Genomic DNA, 13,703 nt, shown 5'->3' with positions numbered 1-13,703 from the left:
AGGAAAGTGGCTGAGTGACAGGAAAGAGAGAGTAGTGATCAATAATTTTTGTGCAGGAGGAAGATTTGGAGTGGAGATCCCCAGGGGTCAGTTTTGGGACTCTTGCTTTTCTTGGTGTGTGGCAAACAATTTCAAAGCTTGAGGATGATACAAAACTTCGAAGCATTGTGAACTGTGAGAGGATAGTGCAGAATTCAACACATGGTGGAATCAATGGACAGGTGGCAGATGAAGTTCAACTTGGAGAAATGTGAATTCTTTAGAAGGAAGAAGGTGGAGTGATAATATAAAATAAAGGGTCCAACTCTAAAGGGAGGGACTTGGGTATATGTCCATAAGTCACTGAAGGAAACAGGCTAGGGAATGGCAAATAAAAACTACAATATCCTAGGTTTTATTAATAGGGGCAGAGAGTAAAAGAGCAAGGGTACAAGGGGTAATGTTGTACTTGAATAAGACACCAGTTCTGGGTGCCACATTTTGGGAAGGATGTGCATGCATTGGGACAAATGCAGGAAATATTTACAAAAATGCTCCAGAAATGAAGAACTTAAGTTATGAAGTTACACTCGAGAAATTAGGACTGTTTTACTTGGAGAAAAGAAGGCTGAGAGGAGAATTGTTGGAGGTACACAAAGTGCTGGAAAATGGGATTGGAATGGTTAGGTGCTTGATGGCTAGTGCAGACATGGTGGGCTGAAGGGCCTCATGATTCTATGAAGGATCTGGATAGAGAAGATAGGAAGAACCTTGTAGTGGGGTGTTGGTTACACTTTAATAGGTTTGAAAGATCTTTGTAGTCTTTAGCAAGTTAATTGTAAATCTTTATTAACTACTAGAACTATTTACAAATTTACATGCTTAGGTCTGTGTGCGGCTCTGTCCAACATCACACTGACCCTGGGTACAGATCATATGTTCTCTTACATCACAGTGTGGACTGCTCTATGCTCAGTCCCACTTTAACTCTATATGTGCCAGATCCTTAACTACACCTCTCCCAAATATTTACCTGATATATTTTAAGTGACTATAGTTTCCCTTATGTTACATTGTTATAAGAATCCATACTTTGCAGAAGGAAGCCATTTGGCCTATCGAGTCTGCACCAACCCTCCGAAAGAACACTCTACCTAGGCCCACTTCCCAGTCCTATGACCGTAACCCTATGCATTGATCATCGCCAATCCACCTAACCTGCAAATCCTTGCATTGTGGGAGGAAACCGGAGCACCTGGAGGAAACCCATGCAGACACAGGGAGAACGTGCAGACTCCACACAGACAGTGACCCAAGACTGGAATTGAACCCGGGTCCCTGGCACTGTGAGGCAGTCGTGCTAACCACTGTGCCACCGTGCCACTACTATCCTACATTGGCATTGTCATTACTACATTATCACTACCCCACCTTCCCCTTTCAAGTCCTTGAATTCAAAGGTTCAGAGACTCTGAAGCCCATATAACTCTCATATCTTGTTCAAAATACTGTCGGAGGAGTGGTAGTCTCTGTTGCTGCTGGTTCTTTCTGTAGGTTTGGAGCTTTTTCTGGCTCTGGGTATCTTTTCATTCTTTTCCTCCGTTCCTTTGTATTAAAAAACATATAAACATGGAAAATAGAAGCAAGACTAGGGCATTTGGCCCTTCAAGCCTGCTTTTTAAAAATTCATTCATGGGACATGGACATCACTCACTGGCCAGCATTTATTACCCATCCCTAATTGCCCTTGAGAAGGTGATGGTGAGCTGCCTTCTTGAATCGTTGCAGTCCATGTGCTATGGGTTGACCCACAGGCATTATGGAGGGAATTCCAGCGTTTTGAGCCAGCGACTGTGAAGGAACGATGATATATTGCCAAGTCAGGCTGGTGAGTGGCTTGGAGGGGAATTGCAGGTGGTGTACCCATGTATCTGCTGCCCTTGCCCTTCTAGATGTAAGTGGTCATGGGTTTAAAGGTGCTGTCTCAGGATCTTTGGTGAATTGCTGCAGTGCATCTTATACTGAGCATCGGTAATGGAGTGAGTTCATGTTTGTGGATGTGGTGCCAATCAAGTGGGCTGCTTTGTCCTGGATGGTGTCAAGCCTCTTGAGTGTTGTTGGAGCTGCACCCATCCAGGCAAGTGGTGAGTATTCCATCACACTCCTGACTTGTGCCTTGTAGATGGTGGATAGGCTTTGGGGAGTCAGGAGGTGAGTTACTTGTCGCAGTATTCCTAGCCTCTGATTTGCTCTTGTAACCACTGTGTTAATGTGGCGAGTCCAGCTGAGTGGATATTGACAGTGGGGGATTCAGTGATGGTTACAGCATTGAATGTTAAGGGGCGGTGGTTAGAGTGTCTCTTATTGGTGATGGTCATTGCCTGGCATTTGTGTGGCGCGAATGTTACTTGCCACTTGTTAGCCCAAGCCTGGATATTGTCCAGATCTTGTTGCATTTGAACATGGACTGTTTCAGTATCCAAGGAGTCGCAAATGGTGCTGAACATTGTGCAATCATCGGCGAACATCCCCACTTCTGACCTTAATACGCCATTCTGTCATTCATTATGATCATGGCTGATCATTCAACTCTGGAACCTGTTCCCATTTTCTCCCCATCTCCTTTGATCCCTTTAGCCCAAGAGCCATATCTAACTGTTACTTGAAAACATATTGTTTTGGCCTCAACTACTTTCTGTGGTAGCGAATCCCACAGGTTTACCACTCTCTGGGTGAAGAAACCTCTTCAAGTTTGTTGAACCAGACTTGGTCGGTTCAGTTGTTGTGCTGGTCAGTGATTGCTGGTGACCTGCTTCTTGCGGAGTGGACAAACATTGTATTTGTCTCCTTGTCCTTTCTTTTCTTCTTCTGTCATCGCGTGGGCCATCTCAATGTCCTCTGTGACTGAGGATGAGGATTCCTGTGAATAGAATGAGGTGCGGTGATTCACTCACCTCTGCCTTTTCCTGTTGGCACTGGACAGCCCGGACCAGGCTCCAGCATCTTTTGTGGCTTTGATCTGCCAGTTGGGACTTGCAGCTGCTGTTCAGTGGTTGTAGTGTTGACCTGCTGTACCGTCGTCGGAGCTGGAGGTTGAGGGTGACCAGGCTACTGGTCACTCTCTTTTACTGGAACATTGAGGTTACCTCCTGGGTGGTTGACTGCTCTGACCAATGAGTGTTTTCCACAATTACAAAGCTGAAATCCCAGTCCTGGTACTCCTTTTCGCTGGAGCACTCGGGAACTTGCAGTTGTCTTGACATCTTCTGCTGTTTTGAGGAGATCCAGGGCTGCACAGGCATCTTTGTTCAGCTGAAAGAAATGCAGGCTATAGATCACATACAACACAAACATTGGCAGAATCAGATAGAGTCAGCATAGATTAATGAAAGGGAAATCATACTTGACAAATCTACTGGAATTCTTTGAGGATGTAACTCGTAGAGTTGATGAGGGGGAGTCAGTAGAATTGGATTATTTGGACTTTCAGAAGGATTTTTTGACAAGCTCCACATTAGAAATTAGCATGTAAAATTAAAGTGCATGGGATTGGGGACAATGTATTCAGATGGTTAGAAACCTAATTGGCAGACAGGAAATAAAGAGTAATAATAAACTGGTCTTTTTCCAAGTGTCAGGCAGTGCCTAGTGAGCTACTTCAGGGATCAGTGCTGGGACCCCAGTTATTCACAATGTATGTTAACAATTTGGGGCTCAATTGGCTGGACAGCTGGTTGGTGATGCAGAATGATGCCAACAGCGTGGGTTCAAATCCCGTACCAGCTGAGGTTATTCATGAAGGCCCCACCTTCACACCCTTGCCCATTGCCTGATGTGTAGTGATCCACTGGTTAAATCACCAGTCACAGCACATGGTCATATGTTACTATGGCAACTTTACCTTTACCCAATGATTTAGATGAGGGAACTAAATATAATATCTCCAGATTTATAGATGACACAACTCTGGGTGGAAGGATGAGCTCTGAGGAGGATGCACAGATGCTTCAATGTGATTTGGACAAGTTGAGTGAGTGAACAAATGCATGGTAGATGCAGCATAAGGTGGATTCGAGGCTGGCCCGGGAATGTTGGGGGGCAGCGATTGAGCCTATGCATTACTGGGGTCATTGTGATGCCTTTTATTTGTAAAGGTTCCCCCGTGTAGGTGGCTAGTCTGGCCTTTGTAGCTTCTAACCTCAGGAAATGGATGCCAGATTGGAGATGCTGATGCGTTTGCTTCCCAATAACAGAGACTGCAGCTCCTGTGTCCACTTCTATCTTCAAGGGATGGCCATTCACTAGTAATTCCACCATTATTGGGCAATATTTGTTCTGATGATAGTTGTAGTGTCCCTTTCTCTGGGGGAGGGGATACCTGCATGGTGGGGCAGGTGCTGGCTTTGGCTTTTCCCCGAGGGAGCACACATTTTGCTCCTGAAACCTCACCCCAGCTGTGTCCTTTGGCAGTGCTTGCAATAATCCGTCACCTGGTGATTGTACCTTTCTGGGGTATGTTCTCTAATACTCTGAGGGTCATCACTGCCTTTCCTTGACTGACAGGTGGTGACATTGGAATTTCTATATCGGCAGGAGCCCTTTAACACCTGGCTTATATAAGCGCTCTCCATTGAGGACTGATTACATGAGCTCCCTCCCCTAGTTGGAAGACACCTAGTTGGTGTCTGTCTGTGCGGAGTTTGGACTTTATCCTCATGTCTGTGTGGGTTTCCTCCGGTTTCCTCCCACAGTCGAAAAATGTGCAGGTTAGATGCATTGCCAATGCTAAATTGCCCCTTAGTGTCCCAGGATGCCTAGGTTAGGGGAATTAGTGGGGTAAATATGTGGGGTGATGAAGATAGGGCCTGGGTGGGATTGCTGTTGGTGCAGACTCGATGGACCGAATGGCCTCCTTCTGCACTGTAGGGTTTCTATGACATTGCTGCCTGATGCCCTCAGTGGTTCCTCAGCCCCTTTTTCTGCATTCTAAGTAATCAAAGAACAAAGAACAAAGAACAGTACAGCACAGGAAACAGGCCCTTCGGCCCTCCAAGCCTGTGCCGCTCCTTGGTCCAACTAGACCAATCGTTTGTATCCCTCCATTCCCAGGCTGCTCATGTGACGTTCCAGGTAAGTCTTAAACGATGTCAGCGTGCCTGCCTCCACCACCCTACTTGGCAGCGCATTCCAGGCCCCCACCACCCTCTGTGTAAAAAACATCCCTCTGATATCTGAGTTATACTTCGCCCCTCTCACCTTGAGCCCGTGACCCCTCGTGATCGTCACCTCGACCTGGGAAAAAGCTTCCCACTGTTCACCCTATCTATCCCCTTCATAATCTTGTACACCTCTATTAGATCTCCCCTCATTCTCCGTCTTTCCAGGGAGAACAACCCCAGTTTACCCAATCTCTCCTCATAGCTAAGACCCTCCATACCAGGCAACATCCTGGTAAACCTTCTCTGCACTGTCTCTAATCAGGCCATTTCAATTGCTTTCTTTAAATCCAATTCACTTCTGCCAACAGCTTCTTTTTGATGGTTAGGTCATTTTTGCCACACACCCTTCAGACAATTTCCACAACCTAGCCTAGATTTCAGTGTCAGGTTCCCCAGGAATTCTCCCAGCCATGTGGAAGCAGTATCTCTGGAGGATTACAGAGGGCTTTGGGTGGTGCTTAGGGAGGATTTTAACTAATATGGTAGGGGGATGGGAACCTTTGAAAGGATTCAGATCAGGGGGAATTAAGAACAAGAGGAAAAGACTAATAGGAGAGTGATAGGCAGGGAGATCAAGGGCCATGTGGTGAACCATCGTTGGTTCCCACCAAGTAGTGCTGAGCCATGGTCTGGCCAGTACTATGAGTCTGTACATATGTTACTGTTGGGGTTAAGGTTGGGCTGTTCTACCTGTTAATGTAGTCCTTATGGTACACCCCAGTCGGCTCCGCCTCCTGGGAGAGGTATAAAGGTCACTGCTCTGACTGGTGACCCTTTAGTCTGGGATCGTATACTGTATATGGTAGCTCTGTTATTGTTGGCAATAAAAGCCTTTATTTCCCGAGTACATCCTGCCTCTTGTGTGTTATATCGCGCATCAGGCCACAGCCAGACAAGGACCGAGTAAACAGTAGTAAGAAAGGGAAAAGAAATGTTTAAAGTGCCCACCTTAAGGTTTTGTGCCTGAATGTTCGAAGCATTCTAAACAAAATGGATGAATTAGTTGCACAGATAGATGTAAAGGGGTATGATATAGGTGGCATTATGGAGACGTGGCTCCAAGGTGAGCAAGGATGGAAACTAAACATTGAGAGCTATTCAGTGTTTAGGAAGGACAGATGGAAAGGAAAAGGTGATGGAGTTGCATTGTTGATTAAAGATGATATTGATACGATATTGAGGAAGGATATCAGCATTGATGATGTGGAATCTGTATGGGTCGAGTTAAGAAACAACAAGGGGCAGAAAACATCGGTGGAGTGGTCTACAGACCACCAAACTGTAGTGGTAATGTTGGGAAAAACATTAGACAGGAAATCAGAGGTGCATGTGTTAAAGGAACATCTGTGATTACGGGTGACTTTAATCTGCATATAGATTGGGAAAGTCAAATTAGTCACAGTACAATAGAGGAGGAATTTCTGGAGTGCATACAGGATGGTTTTCTGGTTACATTGAAGAACCAACAAGGGAGCAGGCCATCTTGGACTGGGTGTTGTGCAATGAGAAAGGATTAGTTGGCAGTCTAGTTGTGAGAGAATCCTTGGGGAAGAGTGACCATAATATGGTAGAACTCTTTGTCAAGGTGGATAGTGATGTAGTTGATTCTGAGACCAGGGTCCTGAATCTCTATAAAGGTAACTATGATGGGATGAGGCATGAATTGGCCATGATGGACTGGGAAACATTACTGAAAGGAAAGACAGTGGACAGGCAATGGCAGGCATTTAAAAAAATGGTTAGGTGAACTCCAGAAGTTGTTTATTCCTGTTTGGCACAAGAGTGGTAAGGGAATTGTGGCCAAATATGGCTTACAAAGGAAATTAGAGATAGCATCAGATTCCAGGAAGAAGCAGACAAATTTGCAAGAAAAAACAATAGGCCTGAGGATTGGGAGCAGTTTAAAATTCAGCAAAGGAGGACCAAGGGATTTATTAAGGGAAAAACAGAGTATGAAAGTAAGCTAGCGGGGAACATAAAAACTGACTGTAAAAGTTTCTATTGCTATGTAAATAGAAAATGATTGACAAAAACGAATGTAGGACCCTTATAGTCAGAAACAGGAGAATTCATAACGGGGAATAAAGAATTGGCCAAGGAATTAAATTTGTACTTTGCTTCAGTCTTCACAAAGGAAGACATGAATAATGTACCAGAAGTTCTGAGAGAAACATGTTTTAGTGAGGAGTTGAAGGAAATCAGCATTAGTAGAGAAATGGTTTTGGGGAAATTGAAGGGATTGAAAGTGGATAAATCTCCAGGTCCTGATAATCTTCATCCCAGAGTACTTAAGGAAGTGGCCGTGGAAATAGTAGATCCATTGATGCTTATTTTCCAAAATTCCTTGGACTCTGGGATAGTTCCTACAGATTGGAGGGTAGCTAACGTAAGCCCGCTATTCAAAAAGGGAGGTAGAGAGAAAATAGGGAACTCGAGACCAGTGAACCTAACATCGATACTGGGGAAGTTGCTGGAGTCCATTATCAAGTTTTTCATATCTCAGCATTTGGAAGGCAGTGGTATAATCAGACAAATAATATAATCAGCATGGATTTACAAAGGGGAGGCGATGGCCCAGTGGTGTTATCGCTTGACTATTAATCCAGAAACCCAGATAATATTCTGGGGACCCGGGTTCGAATCCCGCCACGGCAGATGGTGGAATTTGAATTCAATAAAATATCTGGAATTAAAAGTCTATTGATGACCACTTAAGACTTCGAACCGATCTAGCAACTCAACACTGGGCATCCATGAGGCGCTGTGGGCCATCAACAGCAGTGGAATTGTACTCCAGCACAATCCGCAACCTCATGGCCCGGCATATCCCCCACTCAACCATTATCATCAAGCCAAGGGATCAACCCAATTTCAATGGAGAATGCAGGAGGGCATGCTAGGAGCAGCACCAGGTATACCTAAAAATGAGGTGTCAACCTGGTGAAGCTACCAAACAGGACTACTTGCATGCCAAATGGCAAAAACAGCAAGGGATAGATAGAGCTAAGCGATTCCACAACCAACGGATCAGATCTAAGCTCTGCAGTCCTTCCACATCCAGTCGAGAATGGACAATTAAACAACTCACGGGAGGAGGAGCCTCCATCCTCCGTCCTCAATGATGGAGGTGCCCAGCACATCAGTGCAAAGATAAGGCTGAAGTATTTGCAGCAATCTTCAGCCAGAAGTGCTGAGTGGATGATCCATCTCGGCCTCCTCCAGTGGTCCCCAGCATCTCAGATGCCAGTCTACAGCCAATTTGATTCACTCCACGTGATATCAAGAAACAGTTGGAGGCACTGGATACTGCAAAGGCAATGGGCCCTGATAACATTCCGGCAATAGTACTGAAGACTCTCACCTCACCTCTGTAATTCAGCTCTTTTGTCCATGTTTGAACCAAGGCTGGAATAAGGTCAGGAGCTGAGCGACCCTGCAAAACCTAAACTGGGTGTCACTGAGCAGATTATTGCTGAGCAGGTACAATTACAACACTAGCATCTAACCAACAATGTGGAAATTTGCCCAGGTATGCCCTGTACACAAAAAGCAAGACAAATCCAATCAGGCCAATTACTGCCCAATCATTCTACTCTCGATCATCAGTAAAATGATGGAAGGGGTTATCAACTGTGCTATCAAGCAATAATCTGCTCAGTGACACCCAGTTTAGGTTTTGCCATGGTCGTTCAGCTCCTGACCTCATTCCAGCCTTGGTTCAAACATGGACAAAAGAGCTGAATTACAGAGGTGAGGTGAGAGTAACAGCCCTTGACATCAAGGCAACATTCAACCAAGTGTGGCACTAGCAAAACTGGAATCAATGGGTGCAAACTCTCCGCTGGTTAGAGTCATACCTGGTACACAGGAAGATGGTTTGGTTGTGGAGGGTCAGTCATCTCAGCTCCAGCACACCTCTACAGGAGACCCTCAGGGTAGTGTCCTAGGCCCAACCATCTTCAGCTGCTTCATTAATAACCCTCCCTCCATCTTAAGGTCAGAAGTGGGGATATTCGCCAATGATTGCACAATGTTCAGCACCATTCGCAACTCCTCAAATACTGAAGCAGTCCATGTTCAAATGCAACAAGATCTGGACAATATCCAAGTGGCAAGTAACATTCGTGCCACACAAATGCCAGGCAATGACCATCACCAATAAGAGACACTCTAACCACCGCCCCTTGACATTCAATGGTGTTACCATCACTGAATCCCCCACTGTCAACATCCTTGGGGCTACCATTGACCAGAAACTCAACTGGACTCACCACATACACACAGTGGCTACAAGAGCAGGTCAGAGGCGAGGAATACTGTGGCGAGTAACTCACCTCCTGACTCCCCAAAGCCTGTCCACCATCTACAAAGCACAAGTCAGGAGTGTGATGGAATACTCCCCACTTGCCTGGATGGGTGCAGCTCCAACAACACTCAAGAAGCTCGACACCATCCAGGACAAAGCAGTCCGCTTGATTGCACCGCATCCACAAACATCCACTCCCTCCACCACCGACGCTCAGCAGCAGCAGAGTGTACTGTCTACAAGGTGCACTGCAGCAATTCACCAAAGATCCTTAAACAGCACCTTCCAAATCCACTACCACTTCCATCTAGAAGGACAAGGGCAGCAAATAAATGGGAAAGCCATCACCTGCAAGTTTCCTTCCAAGCCACACTCCTGACTTCAAAATATATCGCCATTCTTTTGCAGTCACTGGGTCACAATCCTGGAATTCCCTCCCTAACGTCATTGTGGGTCAACCCTCAGAACATGGACTGCAGCGATTCAAGAAGGCAGCTCACCACCACCTTCTCAGGGACAACTAGGGATGGGTAATAAATGCTGGCCAGCCAGTGACACCCATGTCCCATGAATGAATAAAAAAAGGGAAATCATGCTTGACGAATCTATTAGAATTTTTTGAGGATGTAACTCGTAGAGTTGACTGAGGAGAACCAGTGGATGTGGTTTATTTAGACTTTCAGAAGGCTTTCGACAAGGCCTCATATAACAGACTACTAAGTAAAGTTAAAACACATGGGATTGCAGGCAATGTCTTGAGATGGAAAGAAAGCTGGTTAGCAGATAGGAAGCAAAGAGTTGGCATAAGTGGGTCTTTTTCTGATTGGCAGTCAGTGACTAGTGGGGTTCCGCAGAGATCCGTGCTAGGACCCGACTGTTTGCATTATATATTAATGATTTGGAAAAGGGAACTAAATGTATTATCTCCAAATTTGCAGATAGAACCATAGAACCATAGACAATTACAACTCAGAAACAGGCCTTTTGGCCCTTCTTGTCTGTGCCGAACCATTTTTTGCCCAGTCCCACTGACCTGCACTTGGACCATATCCCTCCACACCCCTCTCATCCATGAACCCGTCCAAGTTTTTCTTTATCCGGCAGAGTGTACTGTCTACAAGGTGCATTGCAGCAATTCGGCAGCTCATTCCACACTCCTACCACTCTCTGCGTGAAGAAGCCCTCCCTAATATTCCCTTTAAACTTTTCTCCTTTCACCCTTAACCCATGCCTTCTGGTTTTTTTCTCCCCTAGCCTCAGCGGAAAAAGCCTGCTTGCATTCACTCGATCTATACCCATCAAAATCTTATACACCCCTATCAAATCTCCCAGATGATGAGGGTGAGCTGTGAGGAGGATGCAGAGATGCTTCAGCATGATTTGGACAGGCTGAGTGTGTGGGAGTATGCAGGCAGATGCAGTATAATGTGGATAAATGTGAGGTTATCACTTTGGCGGCAATAATAGGAAGACAGTTTATTACTTGAATGGGTGTAAATTGAGAGAGGTGGATATTCAACGAGACCTTGGCATCCTCGTGCATCAGTCACTGAAAGTAAGCGCGCAGGTACAGCCGGCAGTAAAGAAAGCAAATGATATATTACCCTTCACAGTGAGAGGATTTGAATATATGGGTCGGGATGTTTTACTACAATTGTATAGGGCGTTGGGAAGGCCACACCTGAAGTATTGTGTGCAGTTTTGGTGTCCTTATCTGAGGAAGGATGTCCTTGCTACAGAGGGAGTACAGCGAAGGTTTACCAGGCTGACTCCTGGGATGGCAGGTCTGCCCAGATGAGGAGAGACTAAGTCGGTTAGGATTATAGTCACTGGAGTTTAGAAGAGCGAGAGAGGATCTCATAGAAACTTATAAAATTCTAACAGGGTTAGACAGAGTAGATTCAGAAAGAATGTTCCCAATGGTGGGGGAGTCAGAACTAGGGGTCATAGTTTGAGGATAAGGGGTAAGCCTTTCAGAACTGAGGTGAGGAGAAATTTCTTTATTTAGAGGGTGGTGAATGTGTGGGATTCACTATCACAGAATGTAATTGAGGCCAAAATGTTATCTTATTCCAAGAAGAAATTAGATTTCGCTCTTGGGGCTAAAGGGATCAAGGGATATGGGGGGAAAGGAGGGGATCAGGATATTGAATTTGATGATCAGCCATGATCAAAATGAATGGCAGAGCAGGCTCGATGGGCCGAATGGCTACTCCTGCTTCTAGTTTCTATAATGGTTTTTACCAGCTGTACCACCAGTTGATTAAATATTTTTGATTCAGGGACATCAGGATAGGTCAGACTTCTTATCACACTGAAAGCCGGGCCCCACATGCTGTCAACAATATCAGCTTCTGTTATTCTTCTCTCAATGTTGGTAGCAGGGAAGGAGCAGCATATGTGCTCCGTGGGCCCAGTGTTTCCCACTGGCTTCAAGTTTCCTGAAAACAGGAATCATGGCTTTTTCTTACTGGAGAAGATTTTTGACTTACAGAAGTTGTCCAAAGGGGGAGATGTAGAAGAAACCTTTTCCTCGTCATTAATGTAATTATTCGGTAATAATTCAGCCAAACACCGTTTTCCCATCATCAAGCACCCTTTTAGCACCAAGAAAGAGATGGCTCCCGCAGCTCACAGCTAGTTGCTGCAACACCTCGGGACCTACAACACTAGTCTGGGTGAAGTAAAAGGTTTAAAAGCCCCAGCTGTACACTTCCTTTGGGCAAACCTCTGCCCATTCAGTAAGGGAACTCCTACTCCACAAAGTTCACGGGCAGCTTTATCGACAATCCCTCATGGTCTTTGGGGCCGTCATAACAGAAGTACAAATTCTTTCTTCTGTGCACGGAGTCACTGCCTTCCTGGGCTGAGTCTGTTTAGCTCAGCTGGGGAAAGAACCATAGATTCTACAAGTAGCTTCAGTATCTTCAGGTTAGGGAGAGATGGACAAGATGTGAAAACAATTGGTGTTCTCACTCCTGATCCCTGTCCCGTGACCCTCTGCTAGTGGATATGAGGTGAGTTGTGTTTCCTCTCGATTCGCCATGGTCGAATATCTTGTCACCATTCAGTGCTGCAGGCTGGATGAAGAGTGGCCAGTTGGCCGGGATAATTGGTCAGTCCAAAGATGTGTGGGTTAGGTGGGTTGGCCACTAAATTGCCCCTTAGTGTCGGGGGATAAGCAGGGTAAATACATGGGGTTATGGGATAGGGCCTGGGTGGGATTGTGGTTGGTGCAGAATCGATGGGCCGAATGGCCTCCTTCTGCAGTGTAGGATTCTATGATTCTATAATGAGACTGTTGAACATTTACTCCACATCGAAGGGGGAATAAGGAAAGAATTGCGCTTATGCACCTCTTTCAGAACCACTGGATGTTTTAAAACACTTTACAGCCTTGAAGTACTTTCTGGAGTGTAGACACTGTTGTAATGTCAGTAACATAATGCACACCCTGACTGTGTGGAAGAATTAATAAATTCAGCCTGCCAATAGTGGGAATCTTATTTTTTGTTTAGTTTTTTTGAGAGAGTCCTGCCTCTGATCTGCCTCCTCCCACCTTGAAATCCGGTTCTGAGACTGAAGCAGATTCCAGACTCACTTTTTTTTTCTCTCTCCTTCCTGTTAAAAATATTCGGTGCCTCAGGCTACAAGGTTCTCCCAAAGTGCCTTCACTGTGGCCATGCTGTGGGTTCAACAAAGTGGGTTGCTATTTAAGTAAAGACGACAACATCATTCACACTGACATACCTGTCGAAGACAGAGCTGGCAACCAGCCAGCGTGTTCAAGCTGCTAGAGTCTTGGCAACTTAAGAAACCACTGACTTTACAAGGATCTTTTCTGTGCATTTATGTGTGTGTGTGTGAAATGGAGATTCTATGGAACCCAGGACATGCTGAGGTGAGTCGAAAGCAGATCAGTCCTGTGTTGTCTCTTTAATTATGTGTTTTTTTTAAATGAAGTTTCTGAATTCTAGCTAATGTTTTTTCTCTCTCTCTGTCTCTCCCCAGTTTGCAAACTGACATGTCACAAGAAATGTGAAAGAAAGGTAAGGCTTTTTTTTAAGAATCCTTCAATCATATTTCTCTTTGACTGACAATGTGGGTTACTGCATGTGGGGGCGGGGGAAACAGTTAGTTGGCGTTGTCTTTTGGGAAGAATGTTTGAAGTGGTAGTGGGGGAGATTCTGTCTGACTCC

General features: G+C 45.3%; 1 protein-coding gene across 5 annotated transcripts in view; it reads left to right on the top strand.

Moving 5' to 3' along the window:
* The window catches only part of tns1b (tensin 1b), a 668,363-nt gene that overhangs the window by 170,556 nt on the left and 484,104 nt on the right, over window positions 1–13,703 (top strand). For 4 of the 5 annotated variants that reach the window (XM_078227754.1, XM_078227753.1, XM_078227751.1 and 1 more), the window contains exon 3: window positions 13,516–13,553. In XM_078227754.1, the coding sequence (XP_078083880.1) occupies window positions 13,516–13,553 (38 nt within the window). Of the gene's footprint in view, window positions 1–13,338; window positions 13,406–13,515; window positions 13,554–13,703 lie in introns of those variants that run through there. The other variant, XM_078227757.1, reaches the window with a different exon arrangement.

The sequence above is a fragment of the Mustelus asterias genome, chromosome 14 (genome assembly GCF_964213995.1).
Source record: "Mustelus asterias chromosome 14, sMusAst1.hap1.1, whole genome shotgun sequence".
NCBI classification, from domain to species: Eukaryota; Metazoa; Chordata; class Chondrichthyes; order Carcharhiniformes; family Triakidae; genus Mustelus; species Mustelus asterias.
The sequence above is the reverse complement of the archived record's forward strand: the minus strand, read 5'-3'. Positions and strand labels throughout refer to the sequence as shown.